Genomic DNA, 27,108 nt, shown 5'->3' with positions numbered 1-27,108 from the left:
TTAATAATTAACAATAAATTCCAACACTATGATAGTATTGAGAGATGATAATGTAGTCCTCTGTGTTAATAGTAATAATGTTATTTACACTATGTATTGTGTATGGATTATTATATTGTTGGTTTAATCCTGTGCACTCCCGGGGAGCATAGGGCCACACCTCTCCACCGAACTCAGTTCTGAGCAGCTTTCTTCATCTGCTGCCATGTCATTCCAGTACCCTCAGCTTCACTGATGACTGACCTCTTCCAGGTTTGCTTGGGTCTGCCCACTTTCCTCTTTCCTTGTGGGTTTCAGTGCCTGCCTTGCAACATTGGTAGCTGGTTTTCGCATGGGGTGTCCTATCCAGCTCCATTTTCTTTTTGTGATGTCTTGGGCTATGGGCTTTTGTCTAGTTCTCGCCCACAAATCGATAGTAGTTATCTTTTCTGGCCACCTAGTTCCTAATATGCGGCGTAGGCATCTGTTAACAAAGGTCTGGAGCTTTTCCATATTTGTTATATTTGTTATTATAGTGTAGGTTGATTGATTTTTTAATTTAAAAATGACAAATAAAAGATATTTTAAAGATTAGTAATAATAATGACTGACTTAACTTGTCTTATTGTTTCTATATAAATTAAACATTTTTTATAACAGCTCTGGGAATGGACTGGAGGAAGATCATTTTTGGCATTTGTTTTTTTCATGCTGTTATTCTTGAGAGGAAAAAATTTGGACCATTAGGCTGGAATATTACAGTAAGAGTCATGTTAAGACTGTAGAACTGGAATATTACAGTTAGAGTGTAGAACCATAATATTACAGTAAGAGTAATGTTAAGACTAGAACTGGAATATTATCTATTAGTGTAAGGACCCATTCAATTTTTTATTTTGAACAGATAGGTCTTAATTTTCTTCTTGGAATGTAGTAGTGAAGCAAGCTGTTTGTCTGAGATCAATGGGGAGTGAGTTCGAAACCTTTAGACAAGCACTGAAAAGGCCCACAAACTGTAACTTTTCAGTGAGAAACATGTCACATTGAGTCCATGGACTGCAGGGCTCTCTGAGGGACATATGGAGTGATCAGTTCACTCAAGTAAAAGGGTGTTCTTAGTTTTGTAGTCGATTCTTGCATTCTTAGGAAGCCAATGGAGTGTACACAAGAGAGCAGTAGCAGAATCACTTCTTGTTTTTCATAGGACCATTCGTGCAGCATTGTCCTGAATTTGCTCTAGCTCAGCGGTTCTCAACCTTTTAAGGTCGGCGACCCCTTTTAGAATCCCCCACTCTGACGGGACCCCCTTAACAGCAATAGAAGAATAGAAAAAAAACAATCTATATTTTCGATGGTCTTAGGCGACCCCTGGCAAATTGTCAATCGACCCCCAAGGGGGTCGCGACCCACAGGTTGAGAACCCCTGCTCTAGCTGAATGATGGTGTTGTCCTGTATACCTACCTGCTATCATGAGGATTGCAGTAGTCAAGGCAGGAGAGTATGAATATCACAGCTAACTTTTTTTGTTGACTCTGTTGTCAAATATGGTCAGATCTGGTCTAATCTGCCCAGCTGCAGATAGAGATCTTTGCAGAGCTGACTTATGTGTGGGTCAGAAGAGAAGAGTTGAGGCAGAGAAAACTCATATTAGCTTCATTTAAAGAACTAAGCCACGAGCTAGCACCAGTGCTCAAAATACTTTTTCAGGCAACACTTAATCAGGGTAGGGTATCTAAGATTGCAAACTAAGTGGATAAAAGAAACCTGGCAGTTCATGATGAATAGGGAATCTATACTCTCTACATTTGTCATGTAGTTTTCTTAATTGCTTTTGTCCTCTCTTTATTCATATTATTGCCATTACCACCTCCAGCAAAGAAAACCTTACAATCTGAACAATGAAAAGGAATAGATAAGCAATCTCAGCAACATGTGTCATGAAGTTATTTAAAAAAAATAAAAAGTTATTTATGTTAAAAAATAGATGGAAAAAAAACAACAGTGAGGCCCTAAAGAAAAAGCTTAAGAATTGTGTTGTTGTTTTTTCAGTGTTTCTATTGTTATTATTAGAACTTAATGTTTGTTTTTATTCCAAAAGAATCAACTTGTTTATTAAGGCTTGTCCCATTAAATTAATTATGACATGAAGCTGATATAAAGTAATAAATTGACTAGAGTTGGCCTTAATTAATGCTAATTAGGCATGGGGCATCTCACTGTGTTAAGATTATTAAATTTCATTTAGTGCTGGATATTCGAAACTAAAAACTTTTCTCTAGTTACTAGGAAAAAATTTTGTTAAACATTTATAATTGTCTAACAACCTTTTTTTTTTTCGAGAAAATTCATCTACCTGGTATATTGAAAATACATTTTTTTACCTTTCCTTATAACAATTGTGAAAGACTATACATGTATAGAGTCAGAAGTAATTGAAGCGGGTTGATTACTTATATAATATTGTTATTAAATCTTATTTGGATAAAAGATTCCTGTCAGACATTAATCAACTGGCAAAGGAAGTTATGTAAGGTATAAGAAAAATGTATTCCCTGTGCTGTGTAGAAAAAAAAAGAGAAAGAGATAATCAATGTTTGAGAGGCTGTATTATGGGAGTAGCTACTGTGATAAATGGTAGACTAGATTTGTTCAATTTAAAATAGAAAATGCAATTAGGGAAGAAAAATGTGTTTTTGTTCAGTACAGACCATCCTGGCAATGCAAAAAAGCTCTAAAATGAATTGGTGGCTCATGAATATAAAAAAAAAAAAGACAATGCTCAACACACACAAAAATATAATAAACACACATATAAAGTATAAATATTTCTTTTATTTTTTAAAAAAGAAAAGTTTCAGCATCAAAACATATGGACCTGTTAATTAAACAACTAATAAATCATAATGAACCTAACACAGTTAACAATAATGATATTGTTGTGTCTCTCTCCTTTGTTTCTTGATTGAAATCAAAACAGCTACCACCAATTGGGAGAATGTGGCAACTCAGATTCCAAATAGGGTGATACTTTATTGAGTCTAATGTATTACATGCCAAATAGTGTACTATTGGCGACACAAAATTTCTAATTGAATAACTGTTGTACTGTACTGATCTTGTACTGGACTCCACTGTGCTAGACTGTCTTGACTCTGCAACTCTCTCTCTCTCTCTTTATATAGGGTTTATAAATGTGACTAATCCTCTCTGGATGATCATTTCTTCACTTTCCTAAAGTAATTCATTTCAAAATATTATCTTTTTAGAAAAAAAAATGTATGTATACAGTTTTTCTTATAAATAAGTCGTATCTATTTTTATTTTAGTACGCTTTTAGTGATAGTGACAGAGAGTGTGCATTGCTCAACATGGAAATGTTTTGTAAAGATGGTTACATCCCTTGGGAGACACTGATCTATATAACAGGAGAGGTTGAGTATTGTGTGTATTGTCATTTGCGCAGCATGAGATATAAATATTTTAGTTTCTTTCTAAAACACTAAGCCAAAAATATTTATCTCTTGACTTTTCATGGCTTTGTTATAAACGTGTAATTATAAAGAAAAATTTTAAAGGAAATCATTGTAATAGTTTGAGACAACTTAATTAATAATTTTGTAATTGACCAGACTTGGATGCCCACCTAGGTTCTTATCCGTTTTAAGCAGCTTCATGTGGAGCGAAAATGACAAAACAGTGCACATTATATCAAAAATGGTTATAGACTTTCTATATGGATTTAGCTCAGCAGCTAGACATGCAATATCAGGCTGGATCAAAGGAGTAGCAGAAGTGGGCACATCTTTCTAATGATGCCTTAACTAAATTGAGTCAAGAAAGAAAAGTATCATTTTGTCATAAGACCAAAGATGGCCCACATTTAATTATTATTGCATTTCTTAAAATGCAATTGCGCAAACAAATTTTAACATTTTTAAATAAAATACCACTACAATTTTCAAACTACATACATCCATAAAAGACTTCATATATTTATCTATACTCATTAATTTCCAAATTTTAGGTTAACATTTATGAATGATTATTTTTTTGTACAGTATAATACACAATTAGTTGAATGATTAAAAACTTCTTTTATCACCACAGATTACCTATGGTGGTCGAGTCACAGATGCCCAAGATCAAAGATGTCTAAGGACAATTTTAAAGTTTTTTTTCAGACCTGAAACCTTAAAACCAAAATATAAATACTCAGAATCAGGTAATTGTAATGTATATTCAATATAAAGTACATTATAAGGGAAGTCCTTTTAATTTATTTGCGGCAGATGTTGATGTTTATTAGTAGGTTTCAAACTAGAACTAAAAAAAATTGAGTATGTTTCCTTTTTTTCTTTTTATACACCATATCTGTGATCTAACCTTTGAAAGTAGCATCTTCGTCTTCGTACAAGTATTACTTCATTCAGTACACACACATACACACATTGTCCTTAACACTGATCAACATATTTTGATGTAAAATACAAATATTCAAAATTGATTTCTCATCAGTAAGTTTGTATAATGTTCTACTAATAATTTGTAAAAGATTAAGATGCTGGTATAGTCAATAGCTTATGGCACATCAACATTATTTAGATCTCTATTGATTGTAGAGAAGCTGCAGGGTTTAGAAGCGTTGACAACTGATCAAAAAGTTTGTATTGCTATTAAGATGCATGTCATAGAGAGGGGTGTAACATGCACTTTAAAATAGTTGCATGAAGTGATCAAAGCAAAAATCCTTTTCAAAATAGGCAAACAAAAAAACATACATAAATTATAACCAGTTACAGAATTGAAGTATGAGCCTAATCAAAATTGATATAACAAATTAGAATAAATCCATTCTAATCTGACTTCAGAATCCTATGCAACTTGAGCAAAGATTTAACATAGTGAAAGTAGATTTGATTAAGACTGTTTTGGTCTGTCAGGTTGAGGAACTTTTTAGCTCGTGATACATTGTTTATTTTACTATTCCTCTTATCAGCTGGCAAAAGGGTAAAAAAAAAAAAAACTTGGATGGACACAGATTTTGAAAACTGCTCTAACAATTTTCTTAGAAATTTACAGTTTAAGTATAATAGCTAATTGGCCGCACTTGAAAACTCTGGTTTGACCATTATAATTTTTCAAAATATAAATTTCTTACAATTAAATTTGGTCAGGAGGTCCAGATAATCTATATATTGAATACACATACATCAGCAAATATTCCTGCATGTATTCATCAACAAGTTCAATAAATACATGAACTTTTTCAAGAACATTTTACATCTTTGAAACTTTTATTACTTGTATTAATATCTAGATCCAGTATTCTAGTCTAGGCTACCCTTTTTTTTAATATTGCCATGTCTGCATCTGTATCATCTAATTAGAATTTTATATATTCTGACTAGATTTATACATGCCCTTAACCTTGATTTATTTCAGGTATGGGGGAGAGGGAATTGTTCTTTTGTTTAAAATGTATTATTCATTAGTAATTAAAAGCAAAGTAATTGCTTACCAAAAGTCATCAGCCTCATAAGAAATAATGTCTTTGAGAAAAAAAAGTTATGTTGTTTTGTATTAAATACAATGGGCCATGGAAGGTAATTGTTTAAATTTAATCTATTTTTGAAGGTATTTACTATCCACCTCTTGTCAAGACATTGGCTACTGTCAAGGCTTACATTGAATCTCTACCACTTATAGATGAGCCAGAAATGTTTGGGCTCCATGAGAATGCAAACATAGCCTTTCAGTTGAATGAAACCAATGCTTTACTTGGTAAGTCTGTGTTTGTTTTGGTAACAGTCGCAATTGACTGCTATATACACTTACACTGGTTTTGTTTTGATCTTATGCTCTATGGACAGACTCCTTTGCCACTTTTCTCTCTAAAAAGATTCAGATTGTGGGTCGTTTAGAACTTTCTTTTTGTTGATCTCAGGAGAACCACATTTGATTATGTTCAAGAAGAACATTCAAACCAGTTAGAAACTCTTACTTTATATATCTGTTTTGTTCACCTATTACCTTGAGCCTACTGTTTTGTTAGCAGCACTAATAAATCAATTGATTCTTCTTATTCAAATAAATCAACAAAAAAAAAAGGGTGAGATGTTTGGAATTTAAAACAAAAATTTTTGTTCATGCAGAACTAAAGGAGTAAAACAAATTTTTATCTAGCTACAATACTTGATGTTCAACCGAGAATCGTAGCAGCTGATGGTGGGATGTCTAATGATGATATTACTTATGAACTTGCTGAGGCTGTCCTGGATCGATTGATTGACAAACTGGATATTGAAAGAGCGAATCCCAATATGTTTACAGTACGTACTAATATTATTAGTTCCAAGTAAAAATGGTAGTTTTTAATTCTTAGTACTTACTTTACTTAGAGTCCATCACCCCTATTGAAGTATGGGCCACCAGCAATGGATTTCCATATTCCTTTATCCTGGGCCATCCTTTTAATTCTTAGTAAGCCTTTCTGTTTCAAATATTGTTAGTGATCCTATCATTCCATAGTTCCTAGTATTACATGATAGTCTTTTAGTTCTTGTGATGCTTTAGTGTCTAGCTTTATATAGCAGTGTCTTAGTTTTTTATCATGCAATACCTAACATAATAGATTGCTCTCTTGGCATGCAATAATACCTAACAATAGATTGCTCTCTTAGCATGCAATAATACCTAACATAATAGATTGCTCTCTTAGCATGCAATAATACCTAACATAATAGAATGCTGAATGTGAAAACTACTACATTATTAAAAGCTTCTTATTTAAAGAAAAACAACATAATAGTGCATACAATATTTTTTAAAATATCAAAAACCATGTTGTTGTTTTTTCAATAATATTAGATATGCTTAGTAGTAATTGACAAATTGATTGCAAAATATTGTTTCTTTATCCACTAGCTTGACGCCAAAGGTCGCATAAACTCTTTAACCATAGTATTGATGCAAGAAACTGAAAGATTCAATAAACTGCTTATAATAATCAAGGTACATGTTAATAAGATTTAAATATATAATAATTAATGAGTATGTTTTATAGTATTGTATACAAAGACCTTACTGATATTATAAAAGGTTTAATGTAAACGAAATCTGAAGCCTAGATTTATTTAACGAATAGTTCATGAGGCAAATTACAAGAAGATTGCTTATGATATGATATTGACACAGAATAAGTTCCCCTTTCAGAGTTTGCAATCTTTATGGCAGATGATGTCAAGGTCATCTATTTTGCTAGCCAAGGTTAACGAGCAGGGTATCATGTGGCCAGCACAATGACCTACCGCCTTTTCTTTCCCCAACTAAAGTCAGAATTTGGATTAGAATTAAAATTTGAATTAAATTAAAATTAGAATTTGGTGGACTCAGGGGCGTCCTAAAAATCACTAAGCCAAGCACTTAACCACTCAGCCACCACGCCCTCAATATCTCATGTAGTGAAATCAAAAATTCTTAACTGGCCATTTCTTGTAAAAGCAAGTTGGTAGCTCCATTCAATTTTCTAGGCTTTCAATGCATTCAACAACTTGAAAAAATTACTCTGGAATCCTCGATACACTATAATGAATCTCCACCCTGGGACGAAAGCCCTCTTCCTACTATAAGGGACCATATTGAAAACATAAAAAGAAAATCTGACTACAGACCAACAGAGGTCAAGGAAATAGTGAATTGTTTTCTACAAACCAATTATCCTAGCAATCAGTGGATCAGAGTTTACAGGGACGGCTCATCCCATAAAGCCACCACAAATGGAGGAGCTGGAATACTCATCGAATGGCCAGATGGAGGAAAACTAGAAAAATCCATTGCCACTGGAGAGCTGCAAACATTTATGATAAACTATAGTCTTTTTTGTTTGATTTCTTTATTATGTCAATATGGGAATTCCAAGATACTGGTAGCTTTTCATTTATTTAGGTATTTTGAGTTTCTAGTCCTCACTCTTCATTCAATGTATCTAAGATTAAACATTCATCAAGTCAATATATATGAATTGTTGTAGTGGTGTTTCTTGTTTGACATAATTGATTAACTGTGTCAGGGGGCCAGGACAGATAAGGCAAGGCTTTAAAATACAACCTGACACATGTATGGATCAACTTTCCATTCATTATGTTTTTTCTAACAAAATCATTGTTGTGTAAATTATATGACTTACTCAATTTCAATAGATTTTTAATTTGGTTAGGGTTATTTCTTTCTGTTTGTAAAGCACAAGTTTCTTGCTTTATAGCAAGCTTCTTGAATTATAGTCCAATTCCTTTTGTGGATCAGGAGGAGACAATGGGTTGCCTTCAGGCACTCAGCAAACACAAGTCTGTCTTCTATTGACTGAGTAGAAGCCATCTGTCTTCTACTGACTGAATAGAAGCCATCTAACTTCTACTGACTGAATAGAAGCCATCTGTCTTCTACTGACAGAATAGAAGTCAACTTACTTCTACTGACTGAATAGAAGCCATCTAACTTCTAATGACTGAATAGAAGCCATCTGTCTTCTACTGACTGAATAAAAGTCATCTGTTTTCTACTGACTGAAGTCATCTTACTTCTACTGACTGAATAGAAGCCATCTAACTTCTACTCACTGAATAGAAGCCATCTGTCTTCTATTAACTGAATAGAAGTCATCTTACTTCTACACAGGCACAGGATGAGACTCGAATACATGGTGTGGGCTTTGCTGTCAAGAACAGTCTTCTTCCCATGATAGTCCCTCCAGTTGGTGGCTCGGAACGGCTACTAAGCATAAGTATGATGACAGCATCTGGAAAAGTCACTCTAATTAGTGCCTATGCCCCCACACTATGCTCGCTTCAGGAGGACAAAGACAAGTTCTATGAAGACCTCAAAGAAGCCATTGCAAACATTCCTCAAAAAGAACATATGATCCTTCTAGGTGACTTCAATGCCAGAGTAGGATCAGATCACACTACCTGGCCAGACTGTCTTGGGCTTTTTGGAATCGGAAAGATGAATGAGAACGGACAAAGACTGCTTGAATTCTGCACATACCATAAGCTCTGCATTACCAACACATACTTCAGAACAAAGCCACAGCACTGTGTCTCATGGAGGCACCCTAGGTCTGGGCACTGGCACCAGCTGGATATGATACTGACACGAAAAAAGGACATTGGAAATATACTGCTGACACGTAGCTACCAAAGCGCGGATTGTGATACTGATCATACTTTAGTGTCCTGCCGGACAAGACTGCTGCCAACTAAGATCCACACTTCACAGGGAAAAAGAAAATCACGCCTGAATACTACTAGCACAAAAAATCCTGATCTTTGCACCGAATTTGAGAACAAATTAGAGGAAGCTTTTAAAAACTTCTCTGTGACTGAGGTAGAAAAAAGCTGGACGTTTATGCGTGATACAATCTACCAAACATCATCACTGGTCTTTGGAAACAAAACCAAGAAAAGCAAAGACTGGTTTGAAGCTAGTCTACCAGAAATGGAAACTGCCACTACGAACAAGAGAGCAGCCATGCTAATCTACAAGAAGGATCCCACCCCAAGCAACTTAAAAAGGCTCAGAGCTGCACGTAACAATGCCCAAAGAGTAGCGAGACAATGTGCTAACAAATACTGGCAGGAGCTATGCGAAGATATTCAATCTTGTGCCGACTGTGGTAACATAAGAGGACTATATGAGGGCATGAGAAAAGCCTTTGGACCTCACACCAGCAAGTGTGCTCCGCTCAAGTCAAAAGATGGCTCAATCATCAGCGATCGTGCGCTGCAAATGGAACGATGGGTAGAACACTATGCAGAACTCTACCAGATTGAAAACGCCATCTCACCAAATGCTGTTTCCAACTTCCCATCACTTCCAGTTTTGACGGAATTAGACGAAATGCCCTCAGTAAAGGAGCTGAGCATTGCCATTGACATGCTTGCACATGGGAAAACACCCGGAGGAGATGGCATTCCTGCTGAAGTAATTCAGGCTGGAAAACATGCCCTAATCAAACCACTCCATGAACTGCTAAGCTTGTGCTGGGAACAAGGAATGGTCCCCCAAGAATTGAAAGACTCCAACATTGTTACAATTTATAAAAATAAAGGCGACCGCTCTGATTGTAACAATTACAGAGGCATCTCACTGCTTAGCATAGTCGCAAAGGCTTTTGCTAGAGTATTACTAAAGCGATTACAGATCCTGGCAGATCGTGTTTATCCAGAGTCGCAGTGTGGCTTTAGGGCAGGTAGATCTACAACAGATATGATTTTCTCTCTGCGGCAGCTACAGGAGAAGAGCAGAGAACAAAAGCAGCCCCTCTTCATAGCTTTTATTGATTTGACCAAGGCCTTTGACCTTGTTAGCAGAAGCGGTCTGTTTGCTGTACTAGAGAAAATCGGCTGCCCAAATAAGTTAAGAAAACTAGTGTCAGCTTTTCACGAAAATATGCAGGGTACCGTTCAGTTTGAAAGTTCTTCCTCCAGGCCATTCTCCATTAAGAGCGGTGTAAAACAAGGATGTGTACTGGCCCCTACACTATTTGGCATCTTCTTCTCAGTCGTACTATCCAGTGCTTTTAAATCCCTGGAAGACGGAATATACATCCATAGCAGATCCGATGGAAGGCTCTTTAACCTGGCACGTCTTAAAGCCAAAACGAAAAGGCGTCGTATCTTGATAAGGGAGCTGCTGTTTGCAGATGATGCGGCACTCGTATCTCACTCACAAGGAGGTCTACAGAAGCTAGTGAACGCCTTAGCAGCTGCTTGTCAAGAGTTTAGCCTTACTATAAGTCTCTCCAAGACCGAAATCCTGGCACAAGACGTCGCAGAAATACCTATAATACAAATTGGGAACCACACCCTTTCAGTGGTGCAGGAATTTACCTACTTGGGTTCAACAATTGTCAGTAACCTAGACTTAGACATCGAGCTGACAAAAAGGATAGGAAAAGCTACCACAGCATTGGCAAAACTCTCCAAGCGCGTCTGGCAAAATGGTAAATTGACCACAGCGACCAAAATCCTAGTCTACAACGCCTGTGTTGTGAGCACTCTCCTTTATGGCAGTGAAAGCTGGTCAACATACATGTACCAAGAGCACAGATTGAATAGTTTCCACTTGCGCTGCCTGAGACGCATAATGGGCATCTCTTGGAGGGACCATGTCTCCAATCAGGAAGTTTTGAGATTGGCCAATATGAACAGCATGTATGCTCTCCTGACACAAAGAAGATTACGCTGGCTCGGACATGTCACCCGAATGCCAGATGGTAGAATCCCGAAAGATATCTTATATGCTGAGCTTGTGGAAGGAGTCAGACCCAAGGGCCGCCCAAGACTAACATATAGAGATGTCTGCAAGCGAGACATGAGAGCCTCAGGCATCAGTGAAAGTATGTGGGAAAACATAGCCAAAGACCGGAGTGCATGGAGACAGACTGTGCGTGCTGGGACAACCCTTGCTGAGAACAAAAGAATTGAAGCGGCTTTAATCAAGAGGGAAAAAAAGAAAGCTGCCCTGTCTGCTAGCCCTAAATCAGAGGCATACACATGTACGAATTGTGGCAAAGTCTGCCGTTCTAGAATTGGCTTGATTAGCCACACCAGATTCTGCCCCGTCTCAAGATTAAGCCAAAACCAGTGACTCACTTGGGCGCATCCATTGCCTTTCGAGACAAAAGGAGCCATATACTTCTACTGACTACTTCTACTGACTGAATAGAAGCCATCTAACTTCTACTGACTGAATAGAAGTCATCTGTTTTCTACTGACTGAATAAAGCCATCTAACTTTTACTGACTGAATAGAAGTCATCTGTCTTCTACTGACTGAATAGAAGCCATCTGTCTTCTACTGACTGAATAGAAGCCATCTGTCTTCTACTGACTGAATAGAATTTGTCTGTCTTTACTGACTGAACTGAAGTCATCTCTCAGTGCTCGTTGAAGTTCAAAAAGCAAGTTTGAAAACATGTTTCAACTATAAAAAAAATGACTGACAAAATGGAAGATCCAAAATAATGCAAACAAATATTGTTAGACTTAGAGAAAGTGATGACAGAAATGAAACCAAGAGTGTCCTAGTCTCGTCACAATTTATGTGAACATGACTCTTATACACACTACAAAAAATTCAGCCTGAAGAAAAAAAAATAAAATTAACTCAACTACATAGGACAATGTAATTTAGAAATGCATTCCCTGGAAGATGAAAATCTGAACCAGCGACACAGACCCAAGTAGAATAGTTCTAAAAAATGTTGTTCAGATCTGTGCTTTTCTTCATAAGAAACTGGCCTCAAGCTAACCTTATAAAAGTGTAAAAAGAACTAAGCAGTTTGAAACATGTAGGACTATTTATGACCTCCATCAATTGACCGTAATATATAAAAAAAGAAACAACTTTCTGTTTTGATAGTCATATTGAGGGGAACAAATCAGAAAAAAAGAAATTACTGCTTTCATTATTTCTATACAAATTGAGTCATTTAATTCTTTGTTTCTAAATGATATCCAGTTTGCCTGTAATGCACATGGATCCTCACCTAGACTATGAACCAGATTTATCTCTCTATCCAGCGCCACTCTACAAAACAGCTGCAAGAGCTGGCACACTTTCCACTACAGGTAACAAGTTAACAAATTTCTTTACAGCTGGAATCAATGTTCTCACAAAACACTTTCTATCTTTTGTTAACTCCTACCATAGCTTTCATGGGCATGTCTGGTTAAATCTTGCTACAGCTCTCACAGGTTTATTTTCTCCAAGACCTACTTTAAGATCTAGCTCTCACTTGTTTCTTCTTTGTATATCTCTCACTGATTTACTCTGTATATAGATATTGTTAAGGCTTCCGCACGGTGTTGATTCTTTGAAATATAACTAGTGTAGATCTACGTCTGCCTGGAAGTAACACTGAACTCAAACTACTTCAGTAACACCGGCGAAAGGCCGAAACAATCAAAATATGTAGTCGACGCTGATGTTGTTCTACAAATATATTTAATAATCAAGAAGGGAATTGTCAGCTATGTCCGTAAATCTGTATATCTATGTTACTGCTCTACACGAAGCGTCTTCTTTTTAGCGTCACTTGGAGCGTTCTTGTTTTTTAAAGATCTGTCACGTCACTTGTCACTAAGTAAAACTTTCCCCTTATTCCCGAAACAAATAACTAAATCCTAATCATGTCATAACAATATACAACATTTTTTTCTGTTCATAACAAGATTGGTTAAATATCAAGATAGATTTTTGTGTTCAATAGTTTCTGTAGCTAGTACAATTAGTCTTTCTGTGAATAAGAAGAGGATTCCTGAATTTCTCAATCATTTCTGTGTTGAGAACATCCTCATTTGCACAGCTATTCATTCAAAAATTCATTTAGGAAATGGACTAAAGTCATGCCTACTACATACCCAGCCCAGCAGAGTTTGGACTTTTTTTTTTAAAGTATGGACACTGTTTATTTGAGATGTAAAGGATCTTACTATTACATGTGAAATTTTTCTTAGGCGGCACAGATCAAAAAAGAGTTCAGCTATTGAATGTGTCAAGACTACAGAGACCATGGCTTATAAAAGTGAGGGAAGAACTGTGGACTTTCAGCTTTGTTGATGCTGAGTCCTCGCCTTGGTCCTCCTTGTTCTTGAAGTCTACCAAATGCTGCACTAGTATGTGTAACACAAGTTTGTTTAATCATCTATATTAGCATATATTGTTACAGTGCTCCCCAACTGGACAAATTATTGCATGCTGACTCTTTGTTTTATACATTTTGGATGTTCCTTTAGAAATGAAGATTATTACCTCTTAGCTCATTCCTCCTGCATGACGGCCAGCTGGCAGGCTTTGAAATCGGGACTAGGTTGATGACTATTCAAAGTGCATACTGTGCTGTCAAATTATTACCATTGTCAAAAGTATTCATTATATTCATCTAGATTATAATAAAATAATGACATGCAAAATGTTTTCAGAGTTGAAGATAATTACTTCCTAGTCCAAACCTCCTGCAGGAGGATTGGGAATGGGAGCGGGCAGGATTTGAACCCTCGACCATCGATAAATCCGAACGACCAGGCAGCCATCCAAATATTTGTACTCCACTGTTTTGACTTTGCTTTCCTTGTTTCTTTGGCAGGACATTCTACTAACTTTGTTGTAACTGTCCACCTTCCTTCAAGCAACACACAAGATTACTGGATAGCCAAAGGTGCAGCACTCTTATGTCAAATTTCTGATTAATTTTGCTTACAGATAAGTTGTAAAGCATTTAACAATAAAAACAATGTCCATTACAAATGGTTCTCTAGTTATTACTTTGTGTTTGTTCGTTTGTAGGCTCACACAATGTTAGTGTTGATCACTATCTAGAACATCTTGTGTTCATATCACAAAAATAAAGTCTTGAACTACTTTAAGATAATTATATTTTTTACCACTATAAAAATGAAGTAAAAAATTCTTTATAAAAATTTCTATTTAGTCATAATAAAATACAATTTGTATACATTGAGCTACTCTGACACATGAAAGAAAATAATACGAGACTATGTTTCTATACAGTTGAAATTATATGATCCAGGCATTCAAATCCACTCTCATTCAGTTAGAATCACATTGCATAGTTAAGCAATAAATTATTCTCAAGGTCCGCAAAGTTGTAATTGTTGGAAGTGGTAATGGATATAAGCAATCCACTACATATATCTGCTTCCTAATGGCATATATCTCAAATAGCCTTTGACAATCACTCTAACAACCAGTGTAATTCATGTGTGGCTCATATATTTGAGTCCGGTGGAAGTTGGTTTGGTTCTTAGTGGGGTATCATACCATGCCCTCAACTGTAGAAAATCAACTGTGCAAGAATTATGGATGTGATACTAAATGTATAGCGCAATGAGTACTGGTCATTTAAAGTATAGATATTTATTGTACTCGGATCATTTAAAGTATTGTTACGATCTTCTCTACCAGGCCTTCTGCAAACACTACTTAACTACAAAACACAGCACATCTAACTCAAGAGCTTCTAGTAACAAAGTGGCGGTTTAATGACAATTACATCAACAGCCAATTCAACACAATTGGCTACATCAAATTCAAATGCTTTAACACAATAGAACTGCCTAACTTAACAAGTCTCTCTAGCTCGTACAGCTACATTTTCGAAGGTACCACAGTCCTTACTGCCTTACTGTTCTGGACTCAACTGTCTCTCGTTACACACCGTGTCTCTCGGCCGTGAAGGCTCTTGATCACATGACCACAACACAGGTCATACTTGCGTGAACTAGCAGTACTGTCCCTTGTCTATCGACACCCGTTGACCTGTGTGATTGACCTGAGTCGTGTGTATCAGTAGGCCGCACACACATTAACCCTTTCAGTCCGCCACTGGATTTACTACAGTATAATAAATAAATATTTATATCTATTTATATTCAACTTGATGGAGATGACACAGAAGTCGACTCTCTGATAATATTATTATAGACCGCACAAACTAGTAAGCTTCAGGCAGATGGGGCTCGTTAGCCTTGGTGAACAGGATACTGTATAGAGACTTGAATTGATGCATTCATGACTACATAACTTATTGTATTTAAAGGCTGGTATAATAGAAATATGGAGTGTCCCGGCTTGGCCTCCGGTCTTTGCATAAAAGAAGGTGTATCATGGTTCCAGTTAAAAATCTTACCTTTCCTAATTTTTATATTGAGGATTAACAAAACTCCCACGGGATGTCAGGAAAGGTTTGAACCCGGGATTTTCCAGACCACATATCACTAGACAATATCCCACGACCAGGCAGCCATCCGTAGTTTCATAGCTCACACTATGCACAATAATAAATGTGATATATTATTTATTGCATATGTATGTTTGTGTTTCACATATGTTGGCTTGAGCTTAGACTTAGACTTACTTAGGCTTAGGTCCTCCCGCGCCGTTCGGCGCATTGGGCGGCAAGCTGTCTCCATAATGATCTGTCACTGGCAATGTCTGAAGCCTCTTCCCATCTGGTGTCCACTGTTCTGAGGTCCTCCATGAAGGTGTGTCGCCAGGTAATACGAGGACGTCCCTGTTTGCGCTTTCCTCGTTTTGGCTTCCATGTTATCGCAACTCTTGGTGTGCGTAATTCATTTTGACGTAGAACATGTCCCGCAAACCTCATGCGACGCTCAGTCACAACCTCACTAAGTGTTCGACTCCCAGTTCGGCAAAGGATTTCCTTGTTTGAGATCCGGTCTGTGTAACTGACTCCCAAAATCCGTCTCAGCCATCTCTGTTGAGCCACATTTAGTCTTTTCTCAATTTTGACAGATGACTTCCACGTCTCACATGCATATGTAGCAGTTGGAATGACGATTGTGTTGAGAAGGTGTATTTTTGTCTCGAGTCCAATGGCTTGGCTAGTCCAAATAGGCTGCAGCCTTTGGAAAATGCTCCCTGCCTTTCCTATTCGGCATGCTACATCATGGTAAGCATCTCCATCATTTGTTATGATGCTGCCAAGGTACGTGAACTTGTCCAGCTCTTCAAGCTTTGACTCGCCAAGTCTGACGGGGACACCCTTTGCCTTATATCCCACTCGCATAATTTTAGTCTTATCCAAGTTTATGCGGAGGCCAATTTTGGGTGCCTCTCTGTCTAGGCTCTCCGTCATTTCTTGAATGCATTTATTTGTAGCCCCGAGTAGTGCAACATCATCAGCAAAGTCCAAGTCCGTCAATCGGCTTGAGCATGTTTGTTTATTAAGTGGAACATTTTTTAAATGGTTAATTTAATTTTATTAATTTATGGACTATCCAGCTATATATAGGCCTGCTACATTTAGTGAGGTCTTGTCTTCAATTGTTTGCCTTTATCTGTGCCAATAGAAATTCCTGTTACCAAAATCGTCCTTACCCAAAATAATTTTTTTTCAATTAAATCTACCTTTTAAAAGTTTCTTAGCTTTTACAGACATTTTAGCCTAAAAGTCTTTTGGAAATAGAAATCAATGGATCTAATTTAATGCGCTTGGCAGAGCTCGAAAATAATATAGGGGGGAGTGAAGCTTGATCCTAATAAAATGACCATATGTCCATGCGACCCAAAAAAATTAATGCAACATTACCAATACCAGGCAAGGTTGACTCATCCAGCTGCACAGCCATAGAATAGGTCAGCTTGTGTGTGTGTGTGTGTGTGTGTGTACTGTATCGTTATGAACTGTTTTGTCATTCGTATGTAAAAAGCCTTAGTGTTCTATATATATGTCAGCGATGATAAAAATGTAAAAAAACAAACAAAAGGAACATGAAAGGTCATCTGACGTCATCGAGACGTACATAGAAGTCTAACTTATAGAGCGCTGGTTGTAAGTATGTATGTGTTCCGTGTGCGAATCTTATTCGTATTTGCATCTATATTATTATGGTTACAGTAGTTACTTGAGGTGGTCAGTTCTAGACAAACAATTTTCATTTGATTGGGTCTATAAAAATTATCTTGTCTGAAAACAGAACATAATAAAATACTTAGAAAGACAGATGGGTAAAACACATTACTTGTTCCATATGCTAGGACAAATGTGTACTAGTGCTCCTTTTTCAATAGTGTTACTAGAGCATGGAATGGGTTGTCTGAATCAGCCAGGAAAAGCTATGACTTAGCAAATACTAAATCACTAATTAACTAGCATAACTGTATTCTCACAGGCCGTAATTATATTTTCTTTTGAAGTAACGTCTGTAATTCATCAGATAAGACAGGCGCAGTCGACGCAAAAAAAAAAAAAGAACTTAGACCCCAGAGAACCTGCTTTTTTGTGGCAAAATATGCAGTTCGCAACTGGGTCTACTTGGCCACTTTAAGGGCAGGAGAAACACTCAAAAATGATAGTTTTGGGGAAAAAAATGTGTATTTGTACACTTGTATTCGTATGTGTATCTATATCGTGCATCTATATTGTTATTGTTACAGTAGTTACTTGAGATGGTCAGTTCTAGACAAACAATTTTCATTTGATTGGGTCGATAAAAATTATCTTACATATTACAAACGTTACTTCAAAAAGGAAAATAATTACGTCATATCACGTGTCAATCTAGTACCAAGTGTCTGCAGTCAATCCCGCAACGTGTCATACAGCCCAAAAGTATCTCCGTGCTTCAACACAGCCATCGCGTGTGTCCATTAGCGCACGAGTTTCTCGTCAAAATAGTGTCAACATTGGCAAGACTGCACTGGGTCGGAAATAATAATAATAATAATAATTTTATTTATAAAGCGCTGTTAACAAACAAAATGTAGGCCGTGAACTGAAAAAGCACGCAGACCGTAGCTTTTGAGGGAGAAACGTGACACTACTAAAAGCGGTGAGTCCATTGAGCGCAGGGCTCTCTGGGGGACATATGGAGTAATCAGTTCGCTAAGGTACAAGGGCATCTCATTGTTATATATACACTGATGACAAAGTGTGGCGACCTTGTAATCGATTCTCGCTTTCACGGGAAGCCAATGGAGCGCGCGCAAGAGCGTAGGAAAGTAATTCAAGACATTATAATAGGTTAATGAAGGCCTGCTGACCACTGTTAAAAAATATATTATGGCAATACCATTATGTCCTCAGTACTTGCAAAGTCCTTCATTCAGAGAACAATACCAGGAAAAAGAAGAGGCAGACAGAGAAAGCGATTAGAAAACAAACATAAAAGAATGGGAGGGGCTTGTCTCTGAAAGGATAGACAGGGATGGAGGAAGACGGTTGAGCTTCTGTCCGTTTTTTTTTTTTTTGTTTTGTTTTTTAGTTGTTTTTTTTTAAATGTCTTTGTAACATTGTTTTTGTTTTTTTTTTGTTGTTGTTTTTTTTTTTGTTTTTTTGTTGTTTTTTTTTTGTTGCTTTTTAAAAATGTTACTTTTATGTTTTTGTTATGTTTTTTTTTTCAATGTTTTCCAGTGCCTAAAGAGAGAAAGAGAGAATCTTTAGTCACCTTCAGCCCATTGTACAAATAAATATTCGTGCCCATAATGCTATCTTCAATTTTTTTTTAAATACAGTTTTGTAGAAACAAAGGGAGGATACTAGAATCAAAGCATACCAAACGACGAGAGAGAGAGGAAGAGAAACACAAAGAGAAAAAATTAGAGATGTTGACATTGTGTTGATGTGTATGTGTTTGTGTGTAGAGTTATTCCCCTTGGTAAGAAACCTCCTATTGTTGTGCGTGTTATGTAAGAGTGTGTTATTAAACTAGTGTAAAGAAAGGACAGTTGAGTCCAGGACAGCAAGAGAAAAACTGTGCAGTACCTTGAGAGTCCTCGAAGATGTAGCTGTACGAGCTAGAGAGACTTGTAGAGATTAGTTAGGCAGTTCTGTTGTGAAGAAAAGCATTTCAGTTAGTGTAGCCAATTGTGTTTATTGGCTGTTGTTGTAATCTGTCATTAAACCGCCACTTTGTTTATTGAAGCTCTTGTAGTCAAGTTGTTTTAGATGTGTTGTGTTGTTGGCAGTGTTTGCAGAAGGCCTGATAGAGAAGATCGTAACAATATAAACACACACATACACAATCCATATTAAGGCCACCAAGTGAAAAACAAATAAGCGAAAAGTTTCGCTAAATACTCAGAACGTGCGAAGTGTTTGGGAAACACTGCACTAGAGACACAATAGCGCTGACTTTGATCTAGGTTTTCCTTCAGTGGACAGTGACTTGAAATTCCCATCTTAAAAATTAATATATGAACAAGAACACATAAAAAAATACTTTTTGAACAAAAAAACTACAAAACTTTTTGACCAAACAGACAGAGTTGATATAAGCTTTGTAAAAAAAAATGGGGGTGGGGGGAGGGAGTATTTGAAAATCCCCACGGGCCCCCCACTTGAGAGGACACCCAAGTTAGTGTGTATTTTACATAAAAAAAATAAATAAATATTACGCAAAATACAGAGGCCTCAAAAGAGGTCAAGCCCTCGACCCCCCAACGATGAAAAATTCCTAGCTACGCCCATGGTGGCCGCCTGTTCGAGTGATATGCACTTCAATGCTAGGGCCTGGACTAAACTATTGATCAATATTTGTTTTGTTAGTATTCCTTCATATTTAGATCGATCTCAAATTACATAATTCGAGATAATTTAAAATTTAGAGCATTTAAAACGAAGACCAGAAAGTGAGAACTTAAAATTATAAATACAAATTACAAAAAAGATTACTTCCGCAAGAAGTTTATCTTATTGACGTCTGAAATACAAACATGGCAAGCTATAGAGTCAATATTTAACCATTGGACAACTAGAGTGGCCGGGAGTCGCCGCTACTGGTAGTCAACTAGCTGGAGGAAATTCCAGCTACCCGTCGCCACAGCGTGGCCCTCCGGTGGAAACGTCTAGTGGTGGAAACTAGATAGTCTAAGTACGTGTAGCGAACCAGGCCCGGCCGGGCTTCCCTGTGTGAGCTTTTGTTTTTTCTCTCACTCGGGGTTGGGATGGAAAAAACGCCCGGAACCCATTCCAAAAAGTCCGTCACGCCGTTCCACAAGGGTGCCGTCATCAGTGTCCCGTTAGCTGGAGTGGCGGTCCTTGCATGGAACAGTGGCGGTTACAGTGTAGGAATATGAGACAAGCTCCCATCAGTTTGCACTGTTCTCGGCCACTTGTAGCGAGTGGGGCCCAGGTGCGCTGTGTACACGTCACGGTCCGGTCTGGCCCAGTCAATCGATATGGCCGTCTACCGTTGGGAGCCCTCAGACAGGACAGGGGTGAGGAGGCCCACGTAGTTAGATAAAAGCCTTTCTAACCACCAATGGGATAATGGCGCCTAGGGCGCCGACGCCCTTCTGGACTTCACTGAGGGTAGACAACTAGAGCGTGACCTCTATGTCGAAGGCGCCGACTAGAGGCGCCGATTTTGGGTTGTTTCGTTTACGAACGCACTGCTAGTTTTAAATATCTATTTATACCTTTACTAACTCTGACCTAGAAGAGCGATAGTGAAGTTATTTTTAGGTGTCTGCAGCATGTTGGAATAGATTTTTAAGATTTTTAGAAAATTACGTGTTTTTTCAAAATGGAACATGTGTAGGCTTTAATAGAATAAGATTCTAATGGGAATATTAATGTTTCAGCTGTAGAATATGGATATAAATAATGATTGAGGCAAGTAATGACTCTAGAAAAATACTCTAGATCTAGATCTAGATTCTGATCCATTTTTTTTGCCCATTACTTACTAGATCTATATAATATATTATATAGATCTAGACACAACTAGACTCTAGATTCTACTAGAATTCTAGCTAGATCTAGATCTACTAGATCTAGTAACTGTAAATACTGTAATGAGTGTAATGACGTAATGTATCACTCACACTGTATCTAGGTCAGTTTATCGAAATAATTAATATTAGATTTAGATCTAATTTAACTAATTAGTTTTTTCCTGTGAATTTAGTCATAAAATTGATTTTTTAAAATAACTGATACAAAGACGTTCAAAGTTATAAGTTATAGATCTATACTATAATTCTATATCCCTTCTCGTACGACTTAGCCTGTCTTAGGGATAGATAGTTTCTGACAACTGTTTAGTGGTGAAAGTGTTAATAATAAATAGACTAGAATCACTAGATTGTCACTAGATCGGTAATATACCATTTGGCGGGCGAGGTCGCCATTACTATGTTAGCGTCCTTAGCTGATAAAAACATTGATGAAAATATTAGGCATCATTCCTTGGAAATGATAATCAAGTTCTTCATTGTTATGTTTTGAACTTGTTTCTCAAAATAAATGGCATTTACATAAAACACATTATAAGAAGCTTGTGGATCTTCTGGAGTTGGTGACTTATTGCATGTTATTGTTTAAAGAACCATGGCCAGCCTTCTGACCTAGGCGGAAAAGAAAGACATTCTGAACAGCACAACAATGAATCATGTTATGATAACCTGAATGTCAAACAGGAAAAGCACAGTGTGCGCAATGTTATAAAAACAAAACATTTTGTTATGAATAATATGTTACCTTATTTGTGAAATCACACTCAGCAGCAGGTAATACTTTTATTTATTGTTGTAGTGGATTGCTTAGAGTTCTAATTTTGGAGCAACTCATAACTCAAAAATGGAAGAGGATACAGCTTTTTTGTTCTCTTCCAATTCATGTTTCTTAAATTTTTTCTACAAAACATATGTGAATTTCATGCAGAAAAATACTCAACACATTTCAACCTTTGGCATAAATGGGTTAATATTTAGTCCTAGAACAGTTCAGTAACACTTACCTATATACTTAAGTCTTTTATTTTTACTTTGAGTTTTAAAATAAAAAAAATCGACAAGTCTGGTTTATGTCTTCTTCTGTTTATGTTGTTATTTTAACTGTGTGCATGCATTTTGTGTTCCATTTCCTTGCACTATGTGTCTTTAAGTCTAGAGAGTTTCTAGTGTAGACTTAGTAAAAATGATTAACAACAAAACTGGACGAACAATTTAGTAGTATACAGATCTCATCTCAACATCTACTGTGGTCGTCTAAATGTGATCACGGTTCTCGCAAAACATTAATGAACATTGAAGCTTTGAGTGCTAAAACAAATTATAAATTAACATAACCTGTAACACTGTTACATATAATGATAGCAGCACTAAGGTAGCTCATTTGTGTCATTAATCTAATTACTAGCACTTCAAAAAAGTTTTTTTTTTTTTTGGAGTGCGGGACAGAGAGTGTTAGAATGATACCTGGTCACGGCGAGACAATGGTGCCGTGTCAGTTTAGTGGTTTGACTTCTACAAGGGACATGTCTATATTTCTTCATATTTTCTTCTCTGTGATTTTTTATTTCAGTATCTTTGGGCACCTCTTGAGTCCACCCAACTCTAATGGGTACCTGACATTAGTTGGTGAAAGTAAAGGAGATTAGTCATAGTGCTGGCCACATGACACCCTTGTTAACCGTGGGCCACATATATAGGCCACATATATGATATAAAGGTCATCTGTCCTATAGATTGCAAGGTCTGAAAGGAGAACTTTACTTTTTTACTCTTCTCTCAATAACCTTGGTAGCTTAGTGCTGCTTTTATCATAGGTTATGTGTCGTGATTCTTTAAATAAGTCATTCTACATTCATATAAATAATAGTATAACCAAATACAGTTGGTACAGGTGCAGGTAAATGGTAAAAACTTAAGAAGCAATAATACACAGAGCACAAATTTTAAACTAAATATGTAAGGAATATTTTTTGTAACTGAAGAACTACTGGTCTTTAAATACTTAACAATTTTCTATTTACAGCTATTTTTGAATATATAAACATACAAGCAGACAATTCAATGTTGTAGTTAATTCTGTTCATGATTAGTTACATATTCTACTAATATAAAAGGTGCACAGTAGATTAAATAGTTATAAAATATTGACTATAAATATTGAATTAAAAATCACTCCTCTGTTTCTCCAATTGAAATTGACCATTCTTTCTGAAGCTATGTGTATGCTGCCAAAGACATAATATAAAGTATTCAAGCACTTGCTATTATAAAGTGGAAATATTTTACCGCTATAATAAAGTTTGAATGCTTTACTACTATTTAGCCTGATTCCGCCCAACTCTTATAGAAGTACCTGACAATAGTTGGGGAAAAGTCATTTCAGTTGGTTGTTGTGCTGCCCACATGACACCCTTATTGTTAACCATGGGCCAGAGAAACAGATTACCTTTACATCATCTGCTCAATAGATTGCAAGATCTAAAAGGGAACTTTATTTTTATTTTTTTTACTTTAGACCACCATATTAGGCTACAATAGTTAAGTCCCACCTACTACTAATCAAGTAGATTTCTAATTATTCTAGAATTGTAGACCAAGAAATAGAATATAGACCTGCTAAAATGTAACATGCGCATCTCGTATTGGCCTCTTTTAATTATATTAAGTTTTGAAAGCGAAATATCAACTCTTGAAACATATTACTCTGCTTTTTGGAAGAGGGGAGGGGAGGATGTGATGGCCGAACGGTCATGGGCTTGACTTTCGAATCGAGGTCCCAGGTTCAAATACCAGAAAAGAATGGTAGACTATTTGAATTTTTTTTATTTTTAGGACGCCCCTGAGTCCAGCCATCTCAAAATGGGTACCTGACTTAAGTAGGAAAACGTAAAGGCAGTTTGCCCATTGATTTTGTTCACCTGCAATAGCTATGTATGTATGTAGACATCCTCGTTGTGAAATATAACTTGCACTGTTACGGATTTGTCTTCTCTTTACACATCTCGAACCGTTTGTAGCGTGTAACATGGCAGAACATTCTACAGTTGTCCCCTCGAGGGCATTACATGTAGCGTGTAACATAGCAGAACTATTCTAGAGGTGTCCCCTCGAGGGCATTACATGTAGCGTGTAACATGGCAGAACTATTCTAGAGGTGTCCCCTCGAGGGCATTACATGTAGCGTGTAACATGGCATAACTATTCTAGAGGTGTCCCCTCGAGGGCATTACATGGAGCGTGTAACATGGCAGAAAATTCTAGAATTGTCCCCTCGAGGGCATTACATGAAGCGTGTAACATGGCAGAACATTCTAGAGTTGTCCCCTCGAGTGCATTACATGAAGCGTGTAACATGGCAGAACATTCTAGAGTTGTCCCCTCTAGGGCATTACATGTAGCGTGTAACATGGCAGAACTATTCTGGAGGTGTCCCCTCGAGGGCATTACATGAAGCGTGTAACATGGCAGAACATTCTAGAGTTGTCCCCTCTAGGGCATTACATGTAGCGTGTAACATGGCAGAACTATTCTGGAGGTGTCCCCTCGAGGGCATTACATGTAGCGTGTAACATGGCAGAACTATTCTAGAGTTGTCCCCTCGAGTGCATTACATGAAGCGTGTAACATGGCAGAACATTCTAGAGTTGTCCCCTCGAGTGCATTACATGAAGCGTGTAACATGGCAGAACATTCTAGAGTTGTCCCCTCTAGGGCATTACATGTAGCGTGTAACATGGCAGAACTATTCTAGAGGTGTCCCCTCGAGGGCATTACATGTAGCGTGTAACATGGCAGAACTATTCTAGAGGTGTCACCTCGAGGGCATTACATGTAGCGTGTAACATGGCAGAACTATTATAGAGTTGTCCCCTCGAGTGCATTACATGAACCGTGTAACATGGCAGAACATTCTAGAGTTGTCCCCTCGAGTGCATTACATGAAGCGTGTAACATGGCAGAACTATTCTAGAGGTGTCCCCTCGAGGACATTACATGTAGCGTGTAACATGGCAGAACTATTCTAGAGGTGTCACCTCGAGGGCATTACATGTAGCGTGTAACATGGCAGAACTATTCTAGAGTTGTCCCCTCGAGGGCATTACATGTAGCGTGTAACATTGCAGAACTATTCTAGAGTTGTCCCCTCGAGGGCATTACATGTAGCGTGTAACATGGCAGAACTATTCTAGAGGTGTCCCCTCGATGGCATTACATGTAGCGTGTAACATGGCAGAACTATTCTAAAGTTGTCCCCTCGAGGGCATTACATGAAGCGTGTAACATGGCAGAACATTCTAGAGTTGTCCCCTCGAGTGCATTACATGAAGCGTGTAACATGGCAGAACATTCTAGAGTTGTCCCCTCTAGGGCATTACATGTAGCGTGTAACATGGCAGAACTATTCTGGAGGTGTCCCCTCGAGGGCATTACATGTAGCGTGTAACATGGCAGAACTATTCTAGAGTTGTCCCCTCGAGTGCATTACATGAAGCGTGTAACATGGCAGAACATTCTAGAGTTGTCCCCTCGAGTGCATTACATGAAGCGTGTAACATGGCAGAACATTCTAGAGTTGTCCCCTCTAGGGCATTACATGTAGCGTGTAACATGGCAGAACTATTCTAGAGGTGTCCCCTCGAGGGCATTACATGTAGCGTGTAACATGGCAGAACTATTCTAGAGGTGTCACCTCGAGGGCATTACATGTAGCGTGTAACATGGCAGAACTATTCTAGAGTTGTCCCCTCGAGTGCATTACATGAAGCGTGTAACATGGCAGAACTATTCTAGAGGTGTCCCCTCGAGGACATTACATGTAGCGTGTAACATGGCAGAACTATTCTAGAGGTGTCACCTCGAGGGCATTACATGTAGCGTGTAACATGGCAGAACTATTCTGGAGTTGTCCCCTCGAGGGCATTACATGAAGCGTGTAACATGGCAGAACTATTCTAGAGTTGTCCCCTCGAGGGCATTACATGAAGCGTGTAACATGGCAGAACATTCTAGAGTTGTCCCCTCGAGGGCATTACATGTAGCGTGTAACATGGCAGAACTATTAAAGAGTTGTCCCCTCGAAGGCATTACATGAAGCGTGTAACATGGCAGAACATTCTAGAGTTTTCCACTCGAGGGCATTACATGTAGCGTGTAACATGGCAGAACATTCTAGAGGTGTCACCTCGAGGGCATTACATGTAGCGTGTAACATGGCAGAACTATTATAGAGTTGTCCCCTCGAGGGCATTACATGTAGCGTGTAACATGGCAGAACTATTAAAGAGTTGTCCCCTCGAAGGCATTACATGAAGCGTGTAACATGGCAGAACATTCTAGAGTTTTCCACTCGAGGGCATTACATGTAGCGTGTAACATGGCAGAACATTCTAGAGGTGTCACCTCGAGGGCATTACATGTAGCGTGTAACATGGCAGAACTATTATAGAGTTGTCCCCTCGAGGGCATTACATGTAGCGTGTAACATGGCAGAACTATTCTAGAGGTGTCCCCTCGAGGGCATTACATGTAGCGTGTAACATTGCAGAACTATTCTAGAGTTGTCCCCTCTAGGGCATTACATGTAGCGTGTAACATGGCAGAACTATTCTAGAGGTGTCCCCTCGATGGCATTACATGTAGCGTGTAACATGGCAGAACTATTCTAAAGTTGTCCCCTCGAGGGCATTACATGTAGCGTGTAACATTGCAGAACTATTCTAGAGTTGTCCCCTCGAGGGCATTACATGTAGCGTGTAACATTGCAGAACTATTCTAGAGTTGTCCCCTCGAAGGCATTACATGTAGCGTGTAACATGGCAGAACTATTCTCTAGAGGTGTCCCCTCGATG

At 37.7% G+C, this 27,108-nt stretch overlaps 1 protein-coding gene across 1 annotated transcript; it reads left to right on the top strand.

Annotated features, from left to right (window-relative positions):
* Positions 1–772: 772 nt before the first annotated feature.
* Positions 773–14,287, top strand: LOC129926723 (dynein axonemal heavy chain 6-like). The gene is made up of 8 exons (XM_056032475.1): positions 773–779; positions 3,307–3,411; positions 4,088–4,202; positions 5,615–5,761; positions 6,164–6,309; positions 6,905–6,991; positions 12,500–12,609; positions 14,127–14,287. Exons 2-7 carry the CDS (start codon positions 3,349–3,351, stop codon positions 12,536–12,538), a joined length of 597 nt encoding a protein of 198 aa, XP_055888450.1. The 5' UTR covers positions 773–779; positions 3,307–3,348; the 3' UTR covers positions 12,539–12,609; positions 14,127–14,287.
* The last annotated feature ends 12,821 nt before the right edge of the window (positions 14,288–27,108 follow it).

This window comes from Biomphalaria glabrata, chromosome 6 (assembly GCF_947242115.1).
Source record: "Biomphalaria glabrata chromosome 6, xgBioGlab47.1, whole genome shotgun sequence".
In the NCBI taxonomy this organism is placed as follows: Eukaryota; Metazoa; Mollusca; class Gastropoda; family Planorbidae; genus Biomphalaria; species Biomphalaria glabrata.
The sequence above is the reverse complement of the archived record's forward strand: the minus strand, read 5'-3'. Positions and strand labels throughout refer to the sequence as shown.

Coding starts and splice junctions, on each gene's coding strand:
- LOC129926723 (XM_056032475.1), top strand. CDS start 3,349: ATGGAAATGTTTTGTAAAGATGGTTACATCCCTTGGGAGACACTGATC. Junction 6,310..6,904: donor CGAATCCCAATATGTTTACA/GTACGTACTAAT, acceptor TTTATCCACTAG/CTTGACGCCAAAGGTCGCAT. Junction 6,992..12,499: donor AACTGCTTATAATAATCAAG/GTACATGTTAAT, acceptor AATGATATCCAG/TTTGCCTGTAATGCACATGG.